The sequence below is a fragment of the Girardinichthys multiradiatus genome, chromosome 15 (genome assembly GCF_021462225.1).
Source record: "Girardinichthys multiradiatus isolate DD_20200921_A chromosome 15, DD_fGirMul_XY1, whole genome shotgun sequence".
Classification (NCBI taxonomy): Eukaryota; Metazoa; Chordata; class Actinopteri; order Cyprinodontiformes; family Goodeidae; genus Girardinichthys; species Girardinichthys multiradiatus.
The window spans coordinates 5,470,467-5,498,095 of record NC_061808.1 but is presented as its reverse complement, the minus strand read 5'-3'; the positions used below and the strand labels follow the sequence as shown (position 1 = coordinate 5,498,095).

Below are 27,629 nucleotides of genomic sequence, written 5' to 3'. Positions count from 1 at the left end.
GTGCCTAGAAATCCTGTCCATAAAAGTTATGAACAGGACCGGTGACAAAGGGCAGCCCTGCCGGAGTCCATCATGCACTGGGAACAGGTCCGACTTAGTGCCGGCAATGCGGACCAAACTCCTGCTCCGCTCGTACAGGGACCGGATGGCCCCTAGTAAAGGGCCCCCGATTCCATACTCCTGGAGCACCCCCCACAGGGCATCACGAGGGACACAGTCGAATGCCTTCTCCAGGTCCACAAAACACATGTGAACCGGTTGGGCAAACTCCCATGAACCCTCGAGCACCCTGTAGAGGATGTAGAGCTGGTCCAGTGTTCCACGGCCGGGACAAAAACCACACTGCTCCTCCTGAAGCCGAGGTTCGACTATCGGTCGGACTCTCCTCTCCAATACCCTGGCGTAGGCCTTACCAGGGAGGCTGAGGAGTGTGATCCCCCTGTAGTTGGAACACACCCTCCGGTCACCCTTCTTATGAAGGGGGACCACCACCCCAGTCTGCCAGTCCAGAGGCACTGTCCCCGACCGCCACGCAATGTTGAAGAGGTGTGTCAACCATGACAGCCCCACAACATCCAGAGACTTGAGGTACTCAGGGCGGATCTCATCCACCCCTGAAGCCTTGCCACCGCGGAGCTTTTTAACCACCTCGGTGACTTCAGCCTGGGTGATGAAAGAGTCTTATTCTTTATAGTTAATATCAGGAATTATTCATCTTTAAGGATGCTTATTAAAGCATTTCTATTTTGCTGAAAAAGTTCAACAATGCTAATAGCAGCTGAACAATGAGTTTGACACACATAAAAACATGTATTTTTAATTGTTGACTCTTAGTGTTTTAGAAAACCAAATAAACAACCATTGTTGTTTGTTTTAGTGTGATGTGTCTGGATGTTCTCGTGGTGCTCCGACAACAGACTAAAGAAGGTTATTTTGAAATGACTTGTTTGCAAAGGACACTGATCTCGTTTAGCTGAAGATTAACAGTAGATATTGATCCTGTTGCATCTAGTTTACATAGTGCTCATCTGCAAATCTGCAATTCTGTCCCCTGAACATGCAAAAACAAGCAGTAGTGATTGAGTCAGGTTCATGGTCTCATTAATGAAATTGTTTTATATGTTGGATATTCAATGGAAGTCAATAGAGTAAATAATAACAGTCAAATATACAAATAAATAACGGCAAGTAGATGTTATGTTACATAAATTCTATTGATCTGTGCTGAAAAATAAAATCACAGCAGAATTTACACATGAAATCAAACTGCCATGTTTACCAAACTGCCTACTTCATGTTTAAAAGGATCTAAGTCTGGAAGCAGCAATTTAAACCTAACACGGCAGGTGTCATACAACAGAACCTGTACGGTACTCTGAGTACAGGTAAGAAACTAACTTCTCTCAGACTAACTGTGTTTCATTACTACAACAAGGTAAGAATTTAACAGTGAGTGTCTTTGTAAGAATGAAATACCTTCATACTGGGATGCAGGACTGCTACGTTCGTCCAAAAAGCTACCATAAACAGAGTTATACCCTTTGCTCTTTGCTGTCCTTGTCAATGATTGACAAATAACTGAGCTGTCCTATTTATCCTCACAACTGTGCTATAAGGACCTTAATAATACATCTGAAGGGACCTCTGGTTGATGAGCTGCTAGTGTGGGGCCCTCAACATGGACTTATATAAGGCAACTTTTCTCCTTGGAGCTTTCATCTGCTCTGGTAAGACACAAGGATATTTCTGAATAGTAATGTCGATTCCTTGAGCCAAGTCTTAATAGTCACACTATCCTCAGGATGAGAAAAGCCAGAAAAATACGTTTAGCTAAATTATTAGAAAAGATCCTTAAAAGTAGTTTTCTGCAAGCAGGATTAGTTCAAATTCTTCTAGAATGTATTTTCTGTGAATTGTTTCTGGATACTTTTTGGTTTAAATGGTTACAAATTATGTCTATAAGTGTATTGCTATATAATTACCAGTTTTCGTTTTGCTGTTTAGTGAAAAATGTTTCCTCTAAGCAATGTACTTTTGACTGGACTGATTCTATTTATTGCATCTGACAACTAAGTCAAAAATAAAGTCAACCCTTGTGTATTCAGTGTGGTGGGCAGCAGTTTTGTTCCAGTCCTGCTTATCTTTCTGTACTTGTGTCTTTGATATTTGGGGCATTTGAATAGATCTAAGACGAGACATTTCATCAGAATACTAAAGCAACAATGGCAGAAGCCGTATGCCGTCTGTAGATTCTTTTTGCAGAAAAAGACCAATTTCAGTATTTTTCATACAACTCAGTTTCTTAATAGTACTCTCTTAAAAACCTACTTCCAATGAGTAAGGTGCTGGTGACTGTAACTTCAAGGATAAAACATGATATGTTTAGTTTGTCCTATATCTGCCCTTTACCAAGGTCAACCTAACAACACAACGTTTTGGCTTCACATGTAAATTTTACTGAACTTTTTAGCTAAATAATTACACATTAAACTAAATCCTCACAATACAGTTCAAAGTTTGTTACACAGAGACCAACTGGTAAGAGTAGTTATACAACCTCTGTCTCAGAAGCCATGTTTAAATTAAAACATGTTATCTGATGACCTATTTATTGAAGCACAAAAGAAATTAGGAAGTACTTTAAAGGACCAACCACAAAAGAGCATGTTGATGGTTTATCGGCCAGACTTGGTTTTAACATTAAAACAGGTATTCGGGTAATATGTATTTTAATGGAATTAAAACTACAAAATTGCTACCATGGGATTTTGTAATATGCTATGTGGTCGATGTGGCTAAATACTAAGAGCTCAAAAAGATTACAGAGAGAGATGACAGTGAATAATAAACTTGATGTAATTTATGTAGATTTGTTAAGGTTACTGAGTCTAGTCAAATCTTTTTATTCTTTGCAAATACAAAACCAGCTTTTTTCTTTTTTGTTGGCTTTTTTTTCTTTTTTTAGCTAGGAGACCTGGAAGTACCAGCATGCTAGTTGGAGAGTAGTTACTTATAAACTAGAAAGTAAACAGATTTCTTTAGGAAATTTAACAACTGAGAGCAGTTCCGAATATTAAGATGATCAAACTGTTGTTTGAAATGTGTAGCAGCTGGATTATGAAACCCAGAACATCATTTAAAGCAATGCGGACCTTAAATTCAGTGTTCATGATTCAATAATGAGAAACAGACTGGGTAAAAACTGCAAAAATCAGGCTAAGGTAAAAACCGCTGTTGACCATAAAGAACACAAAGGTCCATCTCTCATTTGCCAAACATCTTGACGACATGCAAGGCTTTTGGGAAAATATTTGTTGGACTGATGAGACAAAAGTGGATTATTTATTTGTTGTAACATGTTCTTTCCTTTACATCCGGTGTAAAACTAACATATTAGATGAGAGCATCATACTGGAAGTCCAACATGATGGTGATAGTGTGATGGTCTGGAGTTGCTTTGCTCCTTCAGGACCTTGGTGACTTGTCATAATTGATTGAATCATTGTTTCGGCTCTTCAGCCAAAAATCTTGAAGCAGAAAGTCCTAACATTAGTTTGTGATCTTAAGCTTAAGCTCAAACACACTTGGGTAATGCAGCAGGACAATTACCCTAAGTACACTAGCAAATGCACCTCTGAATGGCTCAAAAAGCATTGAGTGGGTTTTGGAGCGGCCTAGTCAATATCTGGACTTCAACAGGCCAGTCACGGTGAAAGTCCCTAAAAAGCTTGCTGATTTAAATCAATTCTGCAAAGAAGAGTGGGTCAAAATTACTCCACAGAGATGTAAAACACTCATTGCCAGTTATCTCAAATGTTTCATTTTTGTTCCCCTCCCACCTAGGTATTAGGTTTAAGGCAAGATTAATTTCTGACATTGGAGCAGTGCGGTTTGGATTGCTGTTATTTGCCTCAAAAAATGAAGAGATTTTTTTCAAAAACTGCATTTTCTATTTTCTCTGGTTATCTTTGACTAATATGAAAATGTCGGATTTGAAGAGTTTAAGTTCAAAAAATCTATAAGGGGCCAAAATCCTTTTTGGAGCACTGTAATTTGTAACGCATTTTTATATTTTCATTACTCCTTTAATCTAAGCAGTCCAGTTCTGTGGTATTATCCAATAGTTTGGTATGGTTATCAAAATAAAATAATATGTAAAGACTTTATAATATATTGCATGAGACCAGAAGATTTTAAAAACTTTGTATCTCTAAGCTTGTTACCACATTTTATTACATAACCAGGCACCCACTCGGTCATGGACGTGATCCCTGTAAACACCAGTTTCTGAGTACACTTAAAGCGCTTTTAAAAATAAGGTAACACAGTTCATAAATGGAAACACACTCCTGTTTATGTTGGGTCTCAAATATCCCCTCTTAAGCATAACATTTCATGTTTATGAATTTATCATAGTGTGCAAGATTATTTGCATTCACCCCATTTTGCTTAGAAGATATTGTATTTATGTGACTAATTTTGTGTTAATGTGGTTCTTATAGTTTATGCAAGTTTAAATTAGTTTTAATTCTTTAGTTGTAATTTTTGTTTTAGGTCCAGTGAGGCAGATCAAACTGCTGAAGAAAAAATCAAAAAGTTCATCAAATTGAATTAACTGCTGTCGTTATCAGTCAAAATAGTCTCTTAAAAAAGTAATAACAGCAGATATTGCATCCCAAAAACTTGAAAAGGTTAAATAAAATTCAATCCCCAAATCATTAAAAACTTTCTTTTTTTTCCAGTCGGTGGCACAGAGATAGATGGCTATACCAAAACAGAAGGCGCGTGGGTTCTCTCTCTGAACAAAAGGCAGTACATGGTGAACAATGTAGCTGACTGTGCAGCCAAATGTGATGCTGAAAGATCCTTTACATGCAAGTAAGTTCAGGCCTGTTATTCCAACTTCTCCAGTCTGTGCAGGACCTTTAGAGTGGAATCAATCTTTATCTTCCAGGGCTTTTGCATATGTGGAGAAGGATCAGGAGTGTTGGACAGCAGCAACTAATTCGAAGACGGAGCTTATTGTGCGAAAACAGAGCTCAGCTTTATATGAAAAAAACAGCAAGTTCCTTTTTTTTTTCCTAAAGATTTGTCCCGCTAATGAAATTTACAGCACAGTTGTTAATGTTTACTCTGTGGTGCAACATCATTGACGTTTGAACCATGTCTGCAAACTCAGAAGAGGTCAATGACAAGTTAAACACATTTGTTGTTGCTTTGTGGGATAAAACTGTTTGGTACCGGTTATATTACTCATTCTGCAAAACTACTTTGTCTTGTCTAGAATACCTCCTGGAGTGTATGAATGGAATCGGAGCAGATTACAGAGGAACCAAAGACAGAACAAAAACAGGAATACTGTGTCAGAGATGGGACGTAAAATCCCCACAGAGACCCAAGTATCTATTCACAGACATCCATCTCATTGCATGTACAATATTTTATGATTTATTTCTTTTTCTTAACTCTTCCTTTTCATTTCTGCTGAAGTTACACACCACAGACCCATCCCCTCCATGACCTGGACTCGAACTTCTGCAGAAATCCGGATTTAGACTCCCATGGACCCTGGTGTTATACCACTGACCCAGACAACCGCTGGGACCACTGCAATGTGCCCAGCTGTACTGGTAGGATTAATTTTGGTTTTTAAATAGTAGCTTAAAGAATTCTTATCAGATGTTGACAGTAAATCTTTATATTTTTTGGAAAAATACACGGCTTTAAATTAGTTTAAGACCAAAACAGAACCGTTTAATAAATGAAAGCTTTCCCCATTGTTGCATGATTTCTGTTGCTCATTAATTCAGCGTCTCTCCTTTGATATTTTTTGTTTCATAATGCTCCTAACATCTTCAGTGGGTGACAGATCTATGACTCCGTCAGGACATTTAACCACCTGAACAGTGCGTGACACATTATCATGCTTTTAGGTACCTTTTGAATGTGGGTTGATGTTCTGTGTGATTAAAAAAAACAGGCACTCAACATGTCAGTCGATTCAAAACCTGTGCATATTATTCATCATTAAGGCTTGAATTCAAAGTTGTGCAAGGGCATAACAATTGTTACAGCTGAAATGGAATCAAAATATTACAAGGGATTAAGAAACGAGAATATCTGACTGCCTAAAAGCTATACCTCTGTATTTGTCCCACCTTGTCTGCTTATATTGGTTGCAGAGAACTGTATGCACTGCAACGGTGAGGACTACAGAGGAAACACCTCCACCACTGAAAATGGTTTCACATGCCAGCACTGGGAGTCCCAGAAACCTCACAATCATGGCTTCAACCCTTCAGCGTAAGACCAGACTGAAATGTTTTTAATAAGGTTTAATTAGCCTACTCTCAAAGATATGTCTTTTAAGTAATAAAATAAATCTTAAGCATGTCTTCTAATACTTTATGTAGTCTTCCAGAGAAGTACCTTGAGGAGAACTACTGCAGAAACCCAGATGGAAGTCCGCAACCATGGTGTTTCACCACCAGCCCATCCAAACGATGGGATGTTTGCTTCATACCTCGCTGCCGTAAGTCCTGACATTTAAGTCCTTCCTTTCACTCTTTATAATTTGGTACAGAGGTTTCCACAGATGTGAGTCCTCCCTGTACTTTTTCACATTTTGTTACTTTACAACCACAAAGTTTTACGTATTTTATTGGAAGTTTATATAATAGACTGACAAATAGTGCCTAATTGTGAAGTGGAAGTAGAATAATACACTGCTTTCAAAATATTTTACAAAACAAAATAACTAATTGGAGATCAACTCATATTTATTGCCCTATAGTTTGATAGTCATAAATAAAATTGCCTTTATAGATCTCATAATTAGATTCCTTGTGTGTAACTTTGTGTTAGTATACATTTAGCTGTTCTGTGAAGGCTCAGAGGTTTGTTGGAGAACATTAGAGAACAAACAGCATCAGTAAAACCAAGGAACACAGCAGGCAAGTCAGGGAGAACGTTGTGGAGAATTTTAAAGCAAGGTTAGGATTTGAAACAATATCCCAAGCTTTAAACATCTCACAGAGCTCTGTTCAATCCATCATCTGAAGACAGAAAGAGTATAGACCGCCTGTAAACCTACCAAGACATGGCTGCCTAACTAAACTAAGAGGGCCAGCAAGGAGAGCATTTATCCGGGAAGCAGCCATGGGCCCCATGGTAACTCTGGAGGAGTTGCAGAGATTCGCAGTTTATGGATATCCTGTCGACAAGGGAACTGTTGTTCTCCACAAGTTTGATCTTTATGGAAGAGTTGCAAGAAGAAAACCACTTTCTAAAGAAAGTCATAGAAAGTCCCATTTAAAGTTTGTCACAAACCCTCTAAGGGGCGTAGCAAACACACTGAAGAAGGTGTTCTGGTAGGATGAGACCAAAATTAAACTTTATTTGGTATTTGTATGTTACAGCCCCTCCTGGAACTTTATCCTCTTATTTACTTATTCATATTACACACAACCTCCACTCATGCACACTAAATACCATTGAATTCACACTTCATATTGGAACTTTTGACTTCATCCTTTGTATGTGTTTAATACATTTCTATTTCACTTATACATGCTTTGTCCCCCTTTTTGTTGTGGCCTTTGAGCAAATTCAAAACATTGTACAAGAAAACTAACCTGGCTCAGTGCCCTGAATACACCATTCCCACAATAACAAATGGTGGCGGCAGCTGTGGGGATGCTGAACTTCACCAGGGACAGGAAAACTGGTCAGAGTTGATGGGAAGATAGATAGAACTACAAACAGGACAATCCTGGTAGATAAAAACCCAGCGGTTTACCTTCCATCAGGACAATGTGCCAGGGCTACAATGGACTAGATCAGATGAAACCATATTAACATGTTAAAATGGCCTAGTTAAAGCCCAGAAATAATTTAAATGCAGGGCTTTAACACTGATCTTCAAAGATGCTTTCCATTTAGTATGATGGAGCCTGAGCTATTTTGCAAAGCACGTAAAGATATACCCCAAAATAATTTCAGCTGTAATTGCAGCAAAAGATGCTTCTACAAAGTATTGAACAAAAAAGCACCACACCACACTTTTCAGATTTTAAAATGCTGTAAATGAAAACCACGAATCATTTTCTTTCCACTAAATAATTAAGCTCTACTTTTGTTAGTCAATCACATAAAATCATAATAAATAATTTGGAAGTGTGTGACTATAATGCGAGAAAATGTGGAACATTTTCAGGTATATAAACAATTCAGCACAGCAATTTTTATCATTTGTATTTAAGCACTGCCATTTTGTCCTGTTTTTAGAATCGGAGCCTCCTACCATCGTCCCTGAGACAACCTGCATTACTGGTGAAGGTCAAGCGTACCGAGGAACGATTGCTGTAACAGAGACTGGTAAAACCTGTCAGAGCTGGTCAGCTCAGACGCCTCATAGGCACAGCCGGACACCTGAAAACTACCCCTGCAAGTGAGGGGGAAAAAAAATCACTTTTTAACTAATGTAAATCAGTTGACAAATATTAGTGGGACCTATTAATGAACACATTAGGTTACTCTAAAGACTCTAAACCCTATAAACGTTCATGATTGATTTGTCTGTGTTCTTTTTTTTTAGAGGTTTAGATAATAACTACTGTCGTAATCCGGACAATGAGAGGAGACCGTGGTGTTATACTACCGAGTCTGAAACTCGCTGGGAGCACTGCACTGTGCCACGTTGTGAAGACGCTGCAGATCCAGGTATAACAGGAGCAAAAAAAAAAAAAAGTTTTATCTATTTTTGTTGAACATTGGAAACATTTCGATTTGGCAAATAAAAAGAAATGCCATATACTGGGAAAATATTTTGTCTCTCTGTGCAGATGAAGGTGTGGTTCCCCCTGAAGGAGATGACTGCTATGAGGGGGACGGCAGCAGTTATCGGGGAATAACATCAGAAACCATCAGTGGGAAAAAATGCCAGAGGTGGAGTGCACAGACCCCTCAAAAACATAACAAAAATCCAGAGAGCTTCCCCTTAGCGTGAGTATAAAATAACTGGGAGTAATGGTGTTAAATGGTGAAGCAGATGTAATCCAGGCTGAAACACAATAAATTGTAAAGTCTATGTATCTCTGTGTATGTATCTCCACACGCAAGTCTGTTTATGACTTTACATTTTACTATTCATTCAGTTTTTATTTATATAGCGCCAATTCACAACACATGTCATCTCAAGGCTCTTCACAACAGTCAGGTTCATACATTCCAATTAATCCTAACCATTGAACAGTTCAGTCAGATTCAGTTATTTATTCAAATTGGATAAAAAGCTTTTCTGTCTAAGGAAACCCAGCAGATTGCATCCAGTCAGTGACTTGCAGCATTCACTCCTCCTGGATGAGCATGTAGAGACAGTGGACAGTCACTGGCGTTGACTTTGCAGCAATCCCTCATACTGAGCATGCATGTAGCGAAAGTGGAGAGGAAAACCTCCATTTTAACAGGAAGAAACCTCCAGCAGAACCAGAACCAGGCTCAGTGTGAGCGGCCATCTGCCACAACCGACTGGGAGTTTGAGAGAACAGAGCAGAGACACAAAGAGAACAAAGAAGCACTGATCCAGGAGTACTTTCTATGGGAAGGAAAAGTAAATGTTAATGGATGTAACTTCTTTAGTTGTTTTACCTAGAAAGAAAGAACAGATAAACTCTGAGCCAGTTTTCAAGGATAGAGTCTGAAAGAGAGCACATAGAGTTAGTCACAGTAAAAGCTCAGTCAATTGCCATGTCTAGGAGAGAGAAAGGGTTAAACACTGAAAGACAGGGCCATGTGGATCATCGGTAGAAGGTGAGCATTAAGTTGTTGCCAGCAGAAGCTCGGACGATTCCCCTCTCCAGAAAGGTGTCACAGGTAGACACAGAGTCAGGCCAGGTGTAGCTTCTAGGAAGAGAAAAGAGAGAACAAAGTTAAAAGCTGAAATAACAGCAAATAATGCAAAATTGGAGAGTAGTGTGAGAATGTAGCGAAGAGGGTGAAAGTGGTCATTATGTCCTCCAGCAGCCTAAGCCTATAGCAGCATAACTACACAGATAGTTTCAGTTCAGATTATTTAGTTAAACGGCACTTATTTACAACAACGTCGTCTCAAGGAACCCCACAAAGGGTCCCACTGATGGTCATTGTTATACTAAAAAACACAAGGATTGGGATACCTCTCTCTGTCAGACTGATTATAACCATTGGAAAAGAGAAGGGGTCATACAGGTAGCAGAAATGGAAGGTGTGTTTGCACCTCAACCATAACTGAGCCGGTTTAGGCTAAACCTGACTCCCCCTTACTCCAACCAACAGGGAGGGAGGAAGGCTCCCTCCTTGATAAACTAAGCCACTCTAACTATAAGCTTTATCAAAAAGGAAAGTTTTAAGCCTAGCCTTAAAAGTAGACAGGGTGTCTGCCTCATGGACTAAAACTGGGAGCTGGTTCCACAGGAGAGGAGCCTGATAACTAAAGGATCTGCCTCCCATTCTACTTCTACTATTAAATGTATTTATTTATTTATCTATTCATTTATTTACCAAGTAAATTTATGTGTTTCCATAAACAAACTGCCTTCACATTTGTAAAAAGCCATACAGTAAATTCTGCAATTATTACAGCAGCATAATCTCACTGAAAATCTAAGAAATATTCAATTTTCAATTATAGTACATTTATTCAGTGGTGAAAAAAAATATTATTTAGGGAATACTTTTACAAAAACTAATTTTGCCAAACCTATTGGGCTGTTAAGGCTTTGTTCAAGCCTCTTATGTCAATAGAAAACACCAAATCTTTTATTAATAATTACAGGACTGAAGCATACATCTTTGAATAGTTATCCACTAGTTACCCATATATATATATACATAAACATCTAGACTTCCCTACCTTTCGATACTGTGAAAACACAACCACACATGCCATTGGTTTTCTATAGGATTATTGGAAAACGGGTGACTTGTTTTTTGTCTGGTGAACCATTGCTGTGTCGATGTGTTCATATGTTTTGGGTTATTATATCGTCCTCATTGTGCATGGAGAAAAGACAAACCCGGGGTCCTTGTCCTGCTTTGTTTCTCAGAACTCCAGTTATTATGAACTTCCTAATTGTTGCTCTGAATGGAGACATGGTCACATTTAGATAAATAGCTATTTTCAGGTGGGCCATATTCTGACTTATGAAGATCAGTGTACATCTACCTTAACTGAATGGCACATACGCCTGTCTTTCCCATTTCCCATGAAGAGTAGTGAAGAGAAATGGGCCTCTGTGCAATGCCTTATTTACATCAGAGGGAGCAGGAAGTCATGGATTACTCATTAAAAGTTCCCAGAAGCTCTGATCTATTTATGCCAGAAATTGAAATTGCTTGTGTACAAGTACGAGTATTGTCCAGAAAATGTTATGGTGCCAATAACTGGTTTTGTAAAAACTGCTATTGTTAACATGGGATTTTCTTTTTTACTTCCTACTGATTATTGTACTGTAATCAACTTGATTTGCCAAAATTGGGTGAGGTCATGTTCCTGCAGTAAAAGATTAATTTATTTTACAAATCTTTTACTGGTGTGCCAATATGTGTAGAGGATGGTTTAGGTTGTTTTTTATGTGGAGAATGTCTAAAGTTTATTACTTGCTATGCTCCTCAGATCTAACACAATAAGCAATAAATTGGTATGTAACAGTGACATGATTGCACTAAGCCCTTGTGTCTTTTAATGAGTTTGCACATTTGATTGTTCTCCTTTACCAGGGACCTCAGGAGGAATCTGTGCAGGAATCCTGACGGAGACCGAGCACCATGGTGTTACACCACCGACCCCAAGGTCCGCTGGGAATATTGTAACCTTGAAAAATGCTCTGCCAAGCCCACAGGAAAACCAATGTCAACTGCCGATAGTGTCCAGGCCGCCCAGACTCCAACAGACAGAGGTGCATCTGCTTTTCCAACTCATCCTTGTCATATTTTTGCTCCCTTTAGAAACTGTTTTTTCTGCTGCTGTTTCAGATTGCAAGGTTGAAAATGGAGAAACATACAGAGGCCCGACTTCCATGACAGTAATGGGTGTTACTTGCCAGGCTTGGAGTGCTCAGAGCCCACACCAACACGACAGTTTCACACCAACTAGTCACCCAGACAAGGGTCTGGATGGAAATGTAAGTATGTTTAAAGTTCAAAGTACAAACTGGATTCCAAAAAAGTTGGGACACTAAACAAATTGTGAATAAAAACTGAATGCAATGATGTGGAGGTGCCAACATCTAATATTTTATTCAGAATAGAACACAAATCGCAGATCAAAAGTTTAAACTGAGAGAATGTATCATTTTAAGGGAAAAATATGTTGTTTCAAAATTACATGGCGTCAACAAATCCCAAAAAAGTTGGGACAAGGCCATTTTTACCACTGTGTGGCATCCCCCCTTCTTCTTACAACACTCAACAGACATCTGGGGACAGAGGAGACCAGTTTCTCAAGTTTAGAAATAGGAATGCTCTCCCTTTCATGTCTAATACAGGCCTCTAACTGTTCAATCGTCTTGGGCCTTCTTTGTCGCACCTTCCTCTTTATGATGCGCCAAATGTTCTCTATAGGTGAAAGATCTGGACTGCAGGCTGGCCATTTCAGTACCCGGATCCTTCTCCTACGTAGCCGTGATGTTGTGATTGCTGCAGAATGTGGTCTGGCATTATCTTGTTGAAAAATGCATGGTCTTCCCTAAAAGAGATGACATCTAGATGGGAGCATATGTTGTTCTAGAACCTGAACATAGTTCTCTGCATTAATGGTGCCTTTCCAGACATGCAAGCTGCCCATGCCACAAGCACTCATGCAACCCCATACCATCAGTGATGCAGGCTTCTGAACGGAGCCTTGATAACAGCTTGGGTTATCCTTGTCCTCTCTGGTCCGGATGACATGGCGTCCCAGTGTTCCATAAAGAACTTCAAATCGTGACTCATCCGACCACAGAACAGTCTTCCATTTTGCCACACTCCATTTTAAAAGACCCCTGGCCCAGTGCAAACGTCTGAGCTTGTGGAGCTTGCTTAGAAATGGCTTCCTCTTTGCACTGTAGAGTTTCAGCTGGCGACGGCGGATGGCACGGTGGATTGTGTTCACTGACAATGCTTTCTGGAAGTATTCCTGAGCCCATTCTGTTATTTCCTTGACAGTGGCATTCCTGTTTGAGGTGCAGTGACGTTTAAGGGGCCGGAGATCACGAGCATCCAGTAGAGTTTTACAGCCTTGACCCTTACGCACAGCGATTGTTCCAGATTCTCTGAATCTTTTGATGATGTTATGCACGGTTGATGATGATAACTTGAAAGTCTTTGCTATTTTACGCTGGGTAACACCATTCTGGTATTGCTGCACTATCTTTCTGCGCAACAATGGTGGAATTGGTGATCCTCTTACCATCTTGGCTTCAGAAAGACACTGACACTCTGAGAAGCTCTTTTTATACCCAATCATGTTGTCAATTGACCTAATTAGTGTTCATTGGTCTTCCAGCTGTTCGTTATATGCTCAATTTCCTTTTTCCAGCCACTTATTGCTATTTGTCCCAACTTTTTTGGGATTTGTTGACGCCATGTAATTTTGAAACAACATATTTTTCCCTTAAAATGATACATTCTCTCAGTTTAAACGTTTGATCTGTGATTTGTGTTGTATTCTGAATAAAATATTAGATGTTGGCACCTCCACATCATTGCATTCAGTTTTTATTCACAATTTGTTTAGTGTCCCAACTTTTTTGGAATCCGGTTTGTAGTGCAGAATTGTAAAATGGGAGAAACGTGAACAAGGTTTTCAGCATTTTCCACAGCTCAGGTGGAGAATTTATTGACAGGACTTTACTCATCCACTCAGTGGAGGCGTGTCCAAATCCAGTGCTCCAGGGCTAGTTTCCTGCATCTGTTAAATGTTTCATTTCAGGGCATCAGAGTACAACAAAATACAAATGCAACTCACACTTATATTTTCATTTGTATTATGTTTAATATTTTTTGACAGCTATGCACTACATTTTACTGATTTGTCTCATAAATTCCATTGTATTTCATGGTTGTTACGTGAGAAAATGTGAAAAAGGTCACAGGCTATGAATATTTGTATAGGAAGTGAATTTGGGAACAAAAGAGCACAACATTTCTTTTCTCTTTTATACTCACTCCGTCTTTCATGAATCTTGATCAGAGCTGCAGAAACCCAGACAACGATGTGTACGGGCCATGGTGCTACACCACCGACAGGAACAAGAAGTGGGACTACTGCCAGATCCCTGATTGTGGTGCGTGAATGTTATTTTATGGCTGGATTTGTTGGTCAGTGCATGACCTAAGAGGCCTTAAGGAAACAGAAACTCTTCAGTTCTTTTAAAATTACACCAAGACTTGATTAAAGAAAGTTAAAGAAATAATCTGATATAATATAAAATTATTTATTAGAAAAAATCTTAGTTTTAACTCTATGCTATCTTTGCTTATCCTGTGTTACCGCAACGGTTTAGAAAGCAATTGCATCCCACCATTTAAAAACAGGGTTGTCAGGTTGTTGTAGGATAATTCCTCCAGCAATTATTTCACTACTGTTTTACTGGACATAACACCTTACAGCTGTGATCATTGAACAGCTTAAAGTAGCGAGAGTTGAACTCCCAAATTGCTGGGATTTCTGCCCCATGTGACTGACTCAGTCACCTGTAAAACATCAGTGGCTCTGCTCTTTACTCCCCACTTCTGATAAAGCACTGCATGTCAGCCCAGCCACCCTTCACAAGAAGCTCATTGTTGTCAATAAATATTTTATGATATAAGGTGAGCAGTGGAACATTTGCTATTTTTTCAAAAGTATTCACTCACCCATCCAAACCATGAAATTAAGGTTTTCCAGTCACCTCCACTGGTTCACCAGTGCACAAAGCAAGGTCTTTTGGGATAAATTGAAGTGGAGAATGTAAACCAGACCCAACACCTTACAAATACACTTCTGGAAGACTGGTCGGAACTATATTGTTGACCAGACCATCAAATTGTCTCTTTTTGGCTAGGTACCTTCTTTTGCTGCCTTTACTTGTGAATAAAACACCAAGATACTTTTCCTCCTTCAATTAATGTGGAGGCTCAGCCCGTCCCTAAAAGTGCATTCCACAAATTTGTGGTTTAGAATTTTTATTAAAGGACCAGACTCTTTTCTCAGCTTCACTATTGAATGTAAAGTACTTACACTTTAGACATGCAAATCTGCATTCATAGCAGCATTTCACATTATTACTGACACACATGCAAACACCACAGGGGGGGTGGTGAGGAGGAACGGGCTGCACCCTTATCGTCATCCTTGAATGTGCCTGCCTCACTCCATTGGTCCTTTTGGTTGGTCCTTCTGGCCTGAGAAACAGAGCAACCACATCTCTGGAGCAGCCTGTTTTCCTCAAAATCAACAAGAAGATTGACTGAAGTGCACACATCTCTCTCTCTGTTCACTTTCTGATTTTATTTACATCATGCATGGTACAGTACTGTTAATTCTACTACTGTGATGTGCCAAAAAGCTGCACCTGCATTAACTAACTTTAACTATTAAACTGTTTAACTGTTAAACTTTCTAATTTACTTTTGAGTTGATGATTTTAGAAAATATTAATCAAACCTATATATCTCATTTGGTTTTTGAGTTTGCTTTTCTCAGATTGAGATGAAGTTCACTTTATATTGTGTAGTATTATATAAGCTAATATTATTATGTTCATGTGTGTCTAAGGACTAATTTCAGCAGTTTTACACACATTTTGCACTTACGGCAGCTGTCTTGTGGACAGTTCGTTTTTTGGACAGTTGGTGGTTCAACAGGGATTGAAAATATTTTTTGAAAATGGTATATGTGTTGAGTTGTTATTGCCCAATACATAATTACATAAATACAATAATCTGACGGTTTTGAATGCTGAATTATGAAAACCAATGAAAACTAAACTAAAACTAATCCTTATTAAAATAACTAATTTAAACTAACTGAATTAGAGAAAGAAATTCACGAAATAAAGCTAACTTATAATGAAAAGCAGAGGTCTCTGAGTGATTGTCCAATTTTATCTTAAAGAGCTGCAGCATGGCAGCGTGGAACCATGTACCAAATCTTTATCCTCAGACAGTCCTTATCGTCATGCTTTAATATTACCAAATCTAAAGCCAAACTGCACATTAAAAATCCCTAAAAAATGTGAAATAGGAAATGAATTCATAAATAAAGCCTTTATCTTTCTATTCCAAATTTAGAAAACCACAAACCTTTTCTAACTACCGGTGTTAAACTTTCTTTGTAGCTGGACTGGATTGTGGGACACCGGTTATCAAACCAATGCGCTGTTTTGGTCGTATTGTTGGCGGCTGTGTGTCCAAACCTCACTCCTGGCCCTGGCAAATCAGTCTCCGGACCAGGTGAGTAGAATAACACTAAAATATGACAGGAAAGACCCTGCTGAAATTGTCAGAAAAGATGCCATATTCCAACTAATGGAATCAATAACCAGGGTGTTCAACTTTATGCTAAGATGCTGAGTAAACTGAATGTCCATATTACACAAATTGCATAATACATAAAACTGAAACTGATAGTATTGATTAATCTATTACTGCCTTCTCTGCTAGGTTTTTGTCTTTTAATATTTGACTTCTAAATATTTGATTTTAAACATTTCCCCTCAGCTTTCTAACCAATGTTTCTTCTTCTTTTATCAGTTCAGGAATCCATTTCTGTGGTGGGACTCTGATTCACCCTCAGTGGGTTCTCACTGCTGCACACTGTCTGGAAAGGTCAGATGAATGCAACCTTATAACAGAACACACGTAGGACAAATCCTGTAATTAAAAACAATTAAACATTACTTGAACTTTGTTTTCATGTTTGGACCTGCCCTGCTGCTGTAGGTCCAACCGGCCCTCAGCCTACCAGGTAATCCTGGGTATCCATAAGGAAACAGCTACAGAGGCATCCAAACAAGTAAGACCGCTGAATAAACTGGTGCTGGGACCTAATGGAGCTGACATTGCTCTGCTCAAACTACAGAGGTTAGTAATAGGTTAGCAATAATTCTGTCTAAAAACAGTTTGGTGTTAACTATGTAATCCAATAACTACACACATACTCTTTTATTTACACATGCATGCCTTATTTATAGTATATGACCAATTTTATACAAATACACATACCTAATTACATTTGCTCTAAAGGTGAAAGCTTACTAGACATCTAAATCAAGTTTTAGATGCCCTATGGAGGTCCACAATTAAATGAGGTTGCAATATGCACTAAATTAGAATATTGTTTAAAAGTTTATTTTTTTCGGTAATTCAATCCATGGTAACAAAGTGTGGCTTGTTCGAAAGGCTTCTGAAGAGAAAGCACAACTTGGGTTTGAGAGGTTGCGCATGGATTAATCACAAGACTTCGGGAACAATGTCCTTTGGATGACTTTAAATTGTTTGCTTCTAAATTCAGACAAGACAGAAGTTGTCGTCTTTGGACCGGAGTCTTTAAAAAAGAAACTGCTTAGTCAATCACTTAACCTGGATGGCATTAAATTGACCTCTGGGAATAAAGTAAAAAACCTTGGTGTTATTTTTGACCAGGACATGTCATTTAAATCCCATATTAAACAGGTTTCTAGAATTTCCTTCTTTCACCTCCGGAACATTGCCAAAATTAGAAATATCCTGTCCAGGAGTGATGCTGAAAAACTAGTCCATCCATTTGTTACTTCAAGGCTGGACTATTGTAATTCTTTACTATCAGGATGTCCACAAAATGCAGTTAAAAGCCTTCAGCTGATTCAAAATGCTGCAGCAAGAGTTCTGATGAAAATTAAAAAGAGAGATCATATTTCTCCTATTTTAGCTTCCCTTCATTGGCTCCCTGTTAAATCCAGAATATAATTTAAACTTCTCCTCCTCACATATAAAGCCCTTAATGATCTAGCTCCATCATACATCAGAGATCTGATTGGTCCATATGTTCCTTACAGAGCACTTTGTTCTCAGACTGCAGGTTTACTGGTGGTTCCTAGAGTCTCTAGAAGTAGAATGGGAGGCAGATCCTTTAGTTATCAGGCTCCTCTCCTGTGGAACCAGCTCCCAGTTTTAGTCCGTGAGGCAGACACCCTGTCTACTTTTAAGGCTAGGCTTAAAACTTTCCTTTTTGATAAAGCTTCTAGTTAGACTGGCTTAGTTTATCAGGGAGGGAGCCTTCCTCCCTCCTTGTTGGTTGGAATAAGGGGGAGTCAGGTTTAGCCTAAACCAGCTCAGTCATGGTTGAGGTGCAAACACACCCTCCATTTCTGCTACCTGTATGACCCCTTCTATTTTCCAATGGTTATAATCCGTCTGACAGAGAGAGGTATCCCAATCATTGTGTTTTTTAGTATAACAATGACCATCAGTGGGACCCTTTGAGGGGTTCCTTGTGACAACATTGTTGTAAATAAGCGCTGTTTAACTAAATAATCTGAACTGAAACTATCTGTGTAGTTATGCTGCTATAGGCTTAGGCTGCTGGAGGACATAATGACCACTTTCACCCTCTTCGCTACATTCTCACACTACTCTCCAATTTTGCATTGTTTGCTGTTATTTCAGCTTTTAACCTTGTTCTCGCTTTTCTCTTCCTAGAAGCTACACCTGGCCTGACTTTGTGTCTACCTGTGACACCTTTCTGGAGAGCGGAATCGTCCAAGCTTTTGCTGGCAACAACTTAATGCTCACCCTCTACCGATGATCCACATGGCCCCGTCTTTTAGTGTTTAACCCTTTCTCTCTCCTAGACATGGCGATTGACTGAGCTTAACTGTAACAAACTCTATGTGCTCTCTTTCAGACTCTAACCTTGAAAACTGGCTCAGAGTTTATCTGTTCTTTCTTTCTAGTTGAAACGATTAAAGGAGCTAAATCTATTAACATTTACTTTTCCTTCCCATAGAAAGTACTCCTGGATCAGTGCTTCTTTGTTCTCTTTGTGTCTCTGCTCTGTTCTCTCAAACCCCCAGTTGGTCGTGGCAGATGGCCGCTCACACTGAGCCTGGTTCTGCTGGAGGTTTCTTCCTGTTAAAAGGGAGTTTTTCCTCTCCACTGTCGCTACATGCATGCTCAGTATGAGGGATTGCTGCAAAGTCAACGCCAGTGACTGTCCACTGTTGATCACTCCATTTTATTAGAGCACCTGGAAAACTGGATTGGCCTTTCTGGTACAGCACTCAACTGGTTTAAATCCTACTTGAAGGACAGGGACTTTTTTATGTCAGTAGGTAACTTTACATCAGAGAGCACAAAAATCACATGTGGCGTTCCCCAAGGGTCCATCTTAGGGCCCCTCCTATTCAATATCTACATCCTCCCCCTAACTCAGATTTTAATAAACAACAACGTAAGTTATCATAACTATCCAGACGACACACAGCTATACGTTACAATGTCACCAGGTGACCATGAACCCATTCAAGCGCTGGGTAAATGCTTAATCAATGCATGGATGGGCCTAAATTTTCTTCCCCTGAATCAAAAGAAAACTGAATTAATAATCTTTGGACCAAAGGAAGAGCGTTTAAAAGTTAGCACACAGCTTCAGTTAATACAGCTAGAAACCACCAGTCAGGCTCAAAACCTGGGTGTAGTGATGGACACATACCTGAACCTTCAGAGGCACATAAAAGTAGTAACTGGATCGGCCTTCTACCACCTAAAGAACATCTCCAGGATTAAAGGACTAATGTCTCAACAGGACCTTGAAAAACTAATTCATGCGTTCATCTTTAGTAGAATTGATTACTGCAACGGTGTTTTCACAGGTCTGCCTAAAATGTCCATCAGACAGCTGCAGTTGATCCAGAACGCTGCTGCTCTCGTCCTCACTAGAACTAAGAAAGTGGAGCACATCACCCCGGTTCTAAAGTCCCTACACTGGCTCCCTGTAGCTCAGAGAATAGACTTTAAAATACTTCTGTTAGTCTATAAATCACTGAATGGCTTAGCACCAAAATATATTACAGATTTGTTGTCAGTGGATCAACCACCCAGACCTCTCAGGTCTTCTGGCTCAAATCTACTTTGCGTACCCAAAACCAGAACCAAACATGGAGAAGCAGCTTTTACTTCTTATGCTCCACTAATTTGGAATAAACTGCCAGAAAACTGTAAAAGCGCTGAAACCCTAAGTTGCTTTAAATCAAGATTAAAAACTCTATTTGTTTAGAGTGGCCTTTGACTATGCCATCTAGGCATGATTAGTTGCGTTTTCAGTCCAATTTTCCTTTCATTTTCTTGTCCATCATTTTATAAGTTTATAAATACACTTACCTTACCTTACCTTACCTTACATGCTCATCCGGGAGGAGGGAATGCTGCAAGTCACTGACTGGATGCAATCTGTTGGGTTTCCTTAGACAGAAAAACTTTTTATCCAATTTGAATAAATAACTCAATCTGACTGCACTGTTCAATGGTTAGGACTAATTAGAATGTATGTACCTGACTGTTGTGAAGTGCCTTGAGACAACATGTGTTGTGAATTGGCGCTTTATAAATAAAACTGAATTGAAATTGAATGGAATTGAATTTGGACAAATGAGACCAAAGTAGAGATGCACAGAACCATGTTTGGTTATAACCCAACACAGCCTTTAGCAGAAATACATTATACCCACTGCCAAGCACAGTGGTGGAAGAGGGATGATGTGGGCTTGTTTGACCTGGGTACCTTGCAGTCATGAACTATTCTGTACACCAAAGTATAAATGTCCCTCAAATGTGCATACAGCAGGAAAATGGGTGTATGTTCATTTTGTTGCTCATTTTAGGATTTATAAATTTGGGTGAGAGTGCACGATATGCTCAAATCCTACATCAGGTATCAGATCATGGACACAGGTGTATATTAGTGTGGACTTTTAGTGCAGGAGACAAAATCAAGCACCGACGAAGAAATATTGGTTCACCCTGATATAAATTGATGCCTAGCAGAGTAGGTTTTAAGAGGATATTTTCAAATTAACCTAACATATGCCGCCAGGCTGTTTTGCTGTGTACGGTTCTGCGCTGTTTGTTAAAATAATATTTTTTTAAATTGCCCAAATGCTTTGTTTTCTTAGAACATAACCGATCTAATAAACGGCACGAAACGATTGCAGATTTAGCGTTCACGCATTGGCAAGGAGGTTTTGGCAAGTTTTTCATGGCTAAGAAATTATCCAGTGAACACAAGTTTCTCTGCTTTTTGTGCAAGATTTACTACATTCATTTCTACTAAAGGTGGTTGTACAAACACTTGTATCATGGGGTGTACTTATTTTTTTCCCATGGTTGCATTAATAGGCTGAAATTTATTTTTCTTTCCAACTGAACATAAATTGTGTTACAAAACCTGGACGGACTATGAGGCCCAACAGTGTAATACTCTTTGTAATACCTAACTGTGGCTTGGATGTGTTTAAGATATAATAAAGTAACAACTGTTGATGTTTATGTCTGTTTCTTTGTATCTCCAGCCCAGCTATTATAAATGACAAAGTGCTTCCTGTTTGTCTACCAGAAAAGGACTACATTGTTCCCAGTGGAACAGAGTGTTATGTCACTGGTTGGGGTGAGACTCAAGGTACGTCACAAAATGTGTGAGTGTTTTTATGTTTTTAAGGACTGTTTTGAAGTTATGGTAAAATAGTCAAAACATGACAGAAAAGCTTTTGTTAAAAGCTAAAAATATCAGTGTCCTTTTAGTGAAATACAGAAAACTTCCTTGACTGAAATGCACAGAGGGCCAAGAAAGTACAGTGAATCATCTAACCCTGCAATACATCAAGTATCAAGTATACATGATAATGCATATTAACAGTTCGGTTTCTTTAGCAGCCATGTAAAAACTGTTCAAATGCGTTGGAAAATCTTTTGTGTAGGATAACTGCAGAGATGTGTGTTGCAGGTACTCCAGGTGCAGGTTTGCTGAAAGAAGCTGGATTCCCTGTAATCGAGAATAAGAAATGCAATCGGCCATCTTACCTGAACGGAAGAGTTAAAGACCACGAGATGTGTGCAGGAAATATTGATGGAGGAGTCGACAGCTGCCAGGTACAGACCACTTGCATCACCCCAGAGTCAGTTTTATGTTTAGCTATTGCATCAATCACGTTTGTACAATAAGCTTTTTGTTTTTATTTGAGTTCACACAGAATAAAATAATCATGTCCACCATAGTCCACCACATAGGGATTTGTAAATAAAGTCCCAAAAATGAAGTAGTTCATGTATCATATTTTCATTCTCAGTGTATTCCTAATCTATAAAGAGCAATAAAATATTGTTTAATGTTGGCAGATGGTGTAATTCATTAATCAGCATGTTAACTGTGTGAATGTATGGTAATTTGAATTAAATGTTTTTTTATTTGAACCTTATTTTCCAGCTATAATGATACAACAAAAAAATTGAAAGAAAATGAATAGAGTTGGAATGTTGTGAATTTTCTCTAACCAACACGGGGTCTAAATTACACACAAAAGCTCAAATACATACGTACACACATACTAATATTTTGTTCAATGTCCCTTAGCAGGTTCCACCTCAACTACGATGTTTTTTTGCCATCAGCATTCCTCTAACCCAGTTCAGGATGGATGTTTGACCCCTCTTCTTGGCTGAATTAGTCTAGGTCATTTAAATTGGTTGGTTTTCTAACACAGGCTTGGTCATTGAGTAAGTCCACAGATTATTTGGATGGTTAAGATCTAATCTACTTGAACCGTCACCTTAACGTGGTGGAGGGGTTTGAGTGCTCGAATGATCCTAGAGGCTATATTGCCTGGGGCTTAAATGTCCCTGGTAGGGTCTCCCATGGCAAACAGGCTCTAGGTGATGGGTCAGACAAAGAGCGGTTCAAGAACCCCTCATGACGACTACAAAATCGAGGCACGTGACGTCGCCCGGTACGGCGGAGCCGGGATCCCGCCCTAGAGTCAGGCCCGGGGTCGGGACTCGTTGGAGAGCGCCTGGTGGCCGGGTTGCTCCTCGCGGGACCCGGCCGGGCCAAGCCCGAACGAGAGACGCAAGACCATCCCCCAGTGGGCCCACCACCTGCAGGGGGAACCGTGAGGGACCAGTGCAAAGAGGATTGGGCAGCGGACGAAGGTGGAGACCTTGGCGGCCTGATCCCCGGATGCTTAGGCTGGCTGTAGGGACGTGGAATGTCACCTCGCTGGGGGGGAAGGAGCCTGAGCTTGTGCGGGAGGTCGAGAGATATCGACTAGAAATAGACGGGCTCGCCTCCACTCACAGCGTGGGCTCTGGAACCCATCTCCTCGAGAGGGGCTGGACTATCTTCTACTGTGGAGTGGCCCACGGGGAGAGGCGGTGGGCTGGTGTGGGTTTGCTTGTCGCCCCCCAGCTCAGCAGTCTAGTGTTGGGGTTTACCCCAGTGGATGAGAGGGTCGCATCCCTGCACCTTCGGGTTGGGGAGAGGTCTCTGACTATCATTTCAGCCTACGGTCCGAGTGGTAGTGCGGAGTACCCGGCCATCTTGGCGTCCCTGTCGGGGTGCTGGATAGTGCCCCTCCCGGGGACTCCATTATTCTGCTGGGGGACTTCAACGCCCACGTGGGAAACGACAGTGACACCTGGAGAGGCGTGATCGGGAGGAATGGCCTCCCCGATCTGAATCCGAGCGGTGTTTTGTTATTGGACTTCTGCGCTAGTCCCGGATTGTCCATAATGAACACCATGTTCAAACATAAGGGTGTCCATCAGTGCACTTGGCATCAGGATACCCTAGGCAGGAGGTCAATGATCGACTTTGTTGTCGTATCATCAGACCTTCGGCCGCATGTTTTGGACACTCGGGTGAAGAGAGGGGCTGAGCTGTCCACTGATCACCACCTGGTGGTGAGTTGGATCCGTTGGCGGAGGAGAAAGCCGGACAGACTTGGCAGGCCCAAGCGTATAGTGAGGGTGTGCTGGGAACGTCTGGCGGACCCCTTGGCCAGGGATGTATTCAACTCTCACCTCCGGGAGAGCTTTGACCAGATTCCGAGGGATGTTGGACACATAGAGTCCGAGTGGACCATGTTCTCCGCATCTATTGTTGATGCTGCGGTGCCTGTCACGGCGGCAATCCCCGAACCCGGTGGTGGACACCGGTAGTAAGTGACGCTGTCAAGCTGAAGAAGGAGTCCTTTCGGCTGTGGTTGGCTTGTGGGACTCCTGAGGCGGCTGATGGGTACCGTGGGGCCAAGCGTGCTGCGGCCCGGGCTGTGGCAGAGGCAAAAACACGGACCTGGGAGGAGTTCGGTGAGGCCATGGAGAAGGACTACCGGTTGGCCCCGAAACGATTCTGGCAAACCGTCCGGCGCCTCAGGAGGGGGAAGCAGTGCTTCGCCAACACTGTTTACAGTGGGGGTGGGGAGCTGCTGACCTCAACTGGGGCGGTGGAAGGAGTACTTCGAGGATCTCCTCAATCCTGCCATCACGCATTCCCTGGTGGAAACAGAGGCTGGGGACTCGAGGTTGGACTCTTTCATCACCCGGGCTGAAGTCACCGAGGTGGTTAAAAAGCTCCACGGTGGCAGGGCTCCGGGGTTGGATGAGATCCGCCCTGAGTACCTCAAGTCTTTGGAGGTTGTGGGGCTGTCATGGTTGACACGCCTCTTCAACATTGCGTGGCGGACGGGGACAGTGCCTTTGGATTGGCAGACTGGGGTGGTGGTCCCCCTACATAAGAAGGGTGACCGGAGGGTGTGTTCCAACTACAGGGGGATCACACTCCTCAGCCTCCCTGGTAAGACCTACGCCAGGGTATTGGAGAGGAGAGTCCGGCCGATAGTTGAACCCCGGCTTCAGGAGGAGCAGTGTGGTTTTCGTCCCGGCCGTGGAACACTGGACCAGCTCTATACCCTCTACAGGGTACTCGAGGGTTCATGGGAGTTTGCCCAACCGGTCCACATGTGTTTTGTGGACCTGGAGAAAGCATTCGACTGTGTCCCTCGTGATGCCCTGTTGGGGGTGCTCCAGGAGTATGGAATCGGGGGCCCTTTACTAGGGGCCATCTGGTCTTTGTACAAGCAGAGCAGGAGTTTGGTTCGCATTGCCGGCACTAAGTCGGACCTGTTCCCGGTACATGTTGGACTCCGGCAGGGCTGCCCTTTGTCACCGGTCCTGTTCATAACTTTTATGGACAGGATTTCTGGGCGCAGCCAAGGGCCGGAGGGGGTCTGGTTTGGGGACCAGTGGATTTCGTCTCTTCTTTTTGCAGATAACGTGGTCCTGCTGGCCCCCTCTAGCCAAGACCTACAGCACGCACTGGGGCGGTTCGCAGCCGAGTGTGAAGCGGCTGAGATGAAGATCAGCTCCTCCAAGTCCGAGGCCATGGTTCTCAACCGGAAAAGGTTGGCTTGTCCTCTTCAGGTTGGAGGGGAGTTCCTGGCTCAAGTGGAGGAGTTTAAGTATCTCGGGGTCTTGTTCACGAGTGAGGGAAGAATGGAGCGGGAGATCAACCGACGGATCGATGCAGCTGCCACAGTAATGGGGGCGCTGTGCCGGTCCGTTGTGGTGAAGACAGAGCTGAGCCGAAAAGTGAAGCTCTCGATTTACCGGTCGGTCTACGTTTCTACCCTCACCTATGGCCATGAACTTTGGGTCATGACCGAAAGAACGAAATCCCGGATACAAGCGGCTGAAATGACCTTCCTCCGTAAGGTGGCCGGGCACTCCCTTAGAGATAGGGTGAGGAGCTCGGCCATCCGGGAGGGGCTCGGAGTAGAGCCGCTGCTCCTGCACATCGAGAGGAGCCAGTTGAGGTGGCTCGGGCATCTATACCGGATGCCTCCTGGACGCCTTCCTCGGGAGGTGTTCCAGGCACGTCCCACCGGGAGGAGGCCCAGAGGACGACCCAGGACACGCTGGAGGGACTATGTCTCTCGGCTGGCCTGGGAACACCTTAGGCTCCCCATGGAGGAGCTGGAAGAGGTGTCTGGGGAGAGAGACGTCTGGGTGTCTCTGCTGACGAGATCTAATCTGTGGGAAGGCCATTGGAGGAGCTTAATTTAGACTGTTTGGGATCATTTTCCCACTGGAACACCAAACTGCATCCACCTTCAACCACATACCTGTCGATTTAAGGTGAAGTTATGGAGTCGTACTGATTCTTCATTATTCCATTTACCATCTGTAATCCGCCAGAAACACTAGAAGCTGAGCAGCCCCACAGCATGATGCTACAACCACCATGCTGGATAGTTGATGCAATGTTATAAGGTTCGAAAACCCCACCTTCAGTCCTAAAACTTGACTCCAGAAGACATTTGGCTGGTCTTTGCAGGCAGCTGCAAATTACAGCCCAGTTTACAGGTGTATAATGTGGAGCAGTGGCTTCTTTCCTGGTCGGCTCCGTCTCAGTCCATGTTGGTGTAAAACGGGTCTCATTGTGGACAGTGACACTAATGTTCCATGAACCGGTAATTCTGCCATAATTCCTCGATTCTTCACAAACAACCTAACAATTTACTTTCATTTAAAGGTGACAGTTTGGGATCTCTTACAGTACTTGCAAAATCAATGATCCAAAAGATTTTCTAACTGGTGCAAAACTACAGCTCCCCTTCTGAGATCATCTTTGAGTTCCTTTGACTTCTGAGTTTAGGTCAGTTGAATATTGGTGCTATCAAGCAAAAGAGAAACTTCAAGCTGCTGACCATCATGATTAATAAGTTTACAGATAATGTTCTCGTAAAGTTAAGACATTCCAAAACCTCAGTTCCTCTTAAAGTAAATTGATGTACATATTTGTGCATGTATGTATAATTCAGACCCTGTGTGAATTGGAGAAAATCCACAATAGTAATAATAATAATAATAATAATAAAACACAAGCAATTAATTCTTCTATTAAAACGTTATCTTAAGTAAAGTCACATTATACAGGTTCATCATGGGAAATTTTTATAAACCTTTGCTGTATTGCGACCTATTTCAGCAAACTGAAATCTAATGTAATGTGTGTGATCTGTCTTCTTCCAACAGGGTGACAGTGGAGGTCCTCTGGTCTGTTATGCACAGAATAAGTACATCCTGCAGGGTGTGACATCTTGGGGTTTGGGGTGTGCCAACGCTATGAAACCTGGAGTCTATGCTCGAGTCTCAAAGTTTGTGGACTGGATTGACAGAACAATAAAAGCTAATTGAAATATTCCACCATCAAATATGACTGGTGGTCAAACTCAGCAGCACACCTTCCTGGTTGTGGGTTTATATAAATCTGTATTTAGTAATGGCTTCATATGACATCACAATTAGAGAACATTTGATACTCATACTTGGTAGAAAGCAATCAATAAAAAGTCTACCATATGCTTTTTTGGTTGATTGAATGAAATAACAAAATTAGAATATTTTTGGTTCTGAACATCCCTTCATTTTTATTTTCATGTTGATTCTTTATTCTCATAAGGATAGGAGCATTTTAAAAGGGATAATACAATCTAAAGCCTAAAATCACATGTATGTCACTGACGTTTATCAATTTTGGCTCCCCATTTTGTTGGTTGGTCCATATGCTTTAAGGAGAATAAAAACAACTCGAGCTGTGTAAA

General features: G+C 41.3%; 1 protein-coding gene across 1 annotated transcript; it reads left to right on the top strand.

Annotated features, from left to right (window-relative positions):
* The first annotated feature begins 1,598 nt into the window (after positions 1 to 1,598).
* Positions 1,599 to 27,629, top strand: plg (plasminogen). Its single transcript, XM_047387155.1, has 19 exons — positions 1,599 to 1,727; positions 4,743 to 4,878; positions 4,955 to 5,061; positions 5,285 to 5,399; positions 5,491 to 5,630; positions 6,183 to 6,303; positions 6,414 to 6,532; positions 8,287 to 8,449; positions 8,597 to 8,721; positions 8,844 to 9,003; positions 11,758 to 11,936; positions 12,013 to 12,161; positions 14,210 to 14,303; positions 16,338 to 16,452; positions 16,753 to 16,827; positions 16,942 to 17,082; positions 21,546 to 21,652; positions 21,977 to 22,122; positions 27,061 to 27,629. Exons 1-19 carry the CDS (start codon positions 1,679 to 1,681, stop codon positions 27,220 to 27,222), a joined length of 2,403 nt encoding a protein of 800 aa, XP_047243111.1. The 5' UTR covers positions 1,599 to 1,678; the 3' UTR covers positions 27,223 to 27,629.

Bases quoted from the DNA above. Each gene is read 5' to 3' on its own strand.
- plg (XM_047387155.1), top strand. From the start codon at position 1,679: ATGGACTTATATAAGGCAACTTTTCTCCTTGGAGCTTTCATCTGCTCT. The intron at 5,631-6,182 runs GTAGGATTAATT...TATTGGTTGCAG, and splicing joins CAATGTGCCCAGCTGTACTG to AGAACTGTATGCACTGCAAC. The intron at 16,453-16,752 runs GTGAGTAGAATA...TTCTTTTATCAG, and splicing joins CAAATCAGTCTCCGGACCAG to TTCAGGAATCCATTTCTGTG.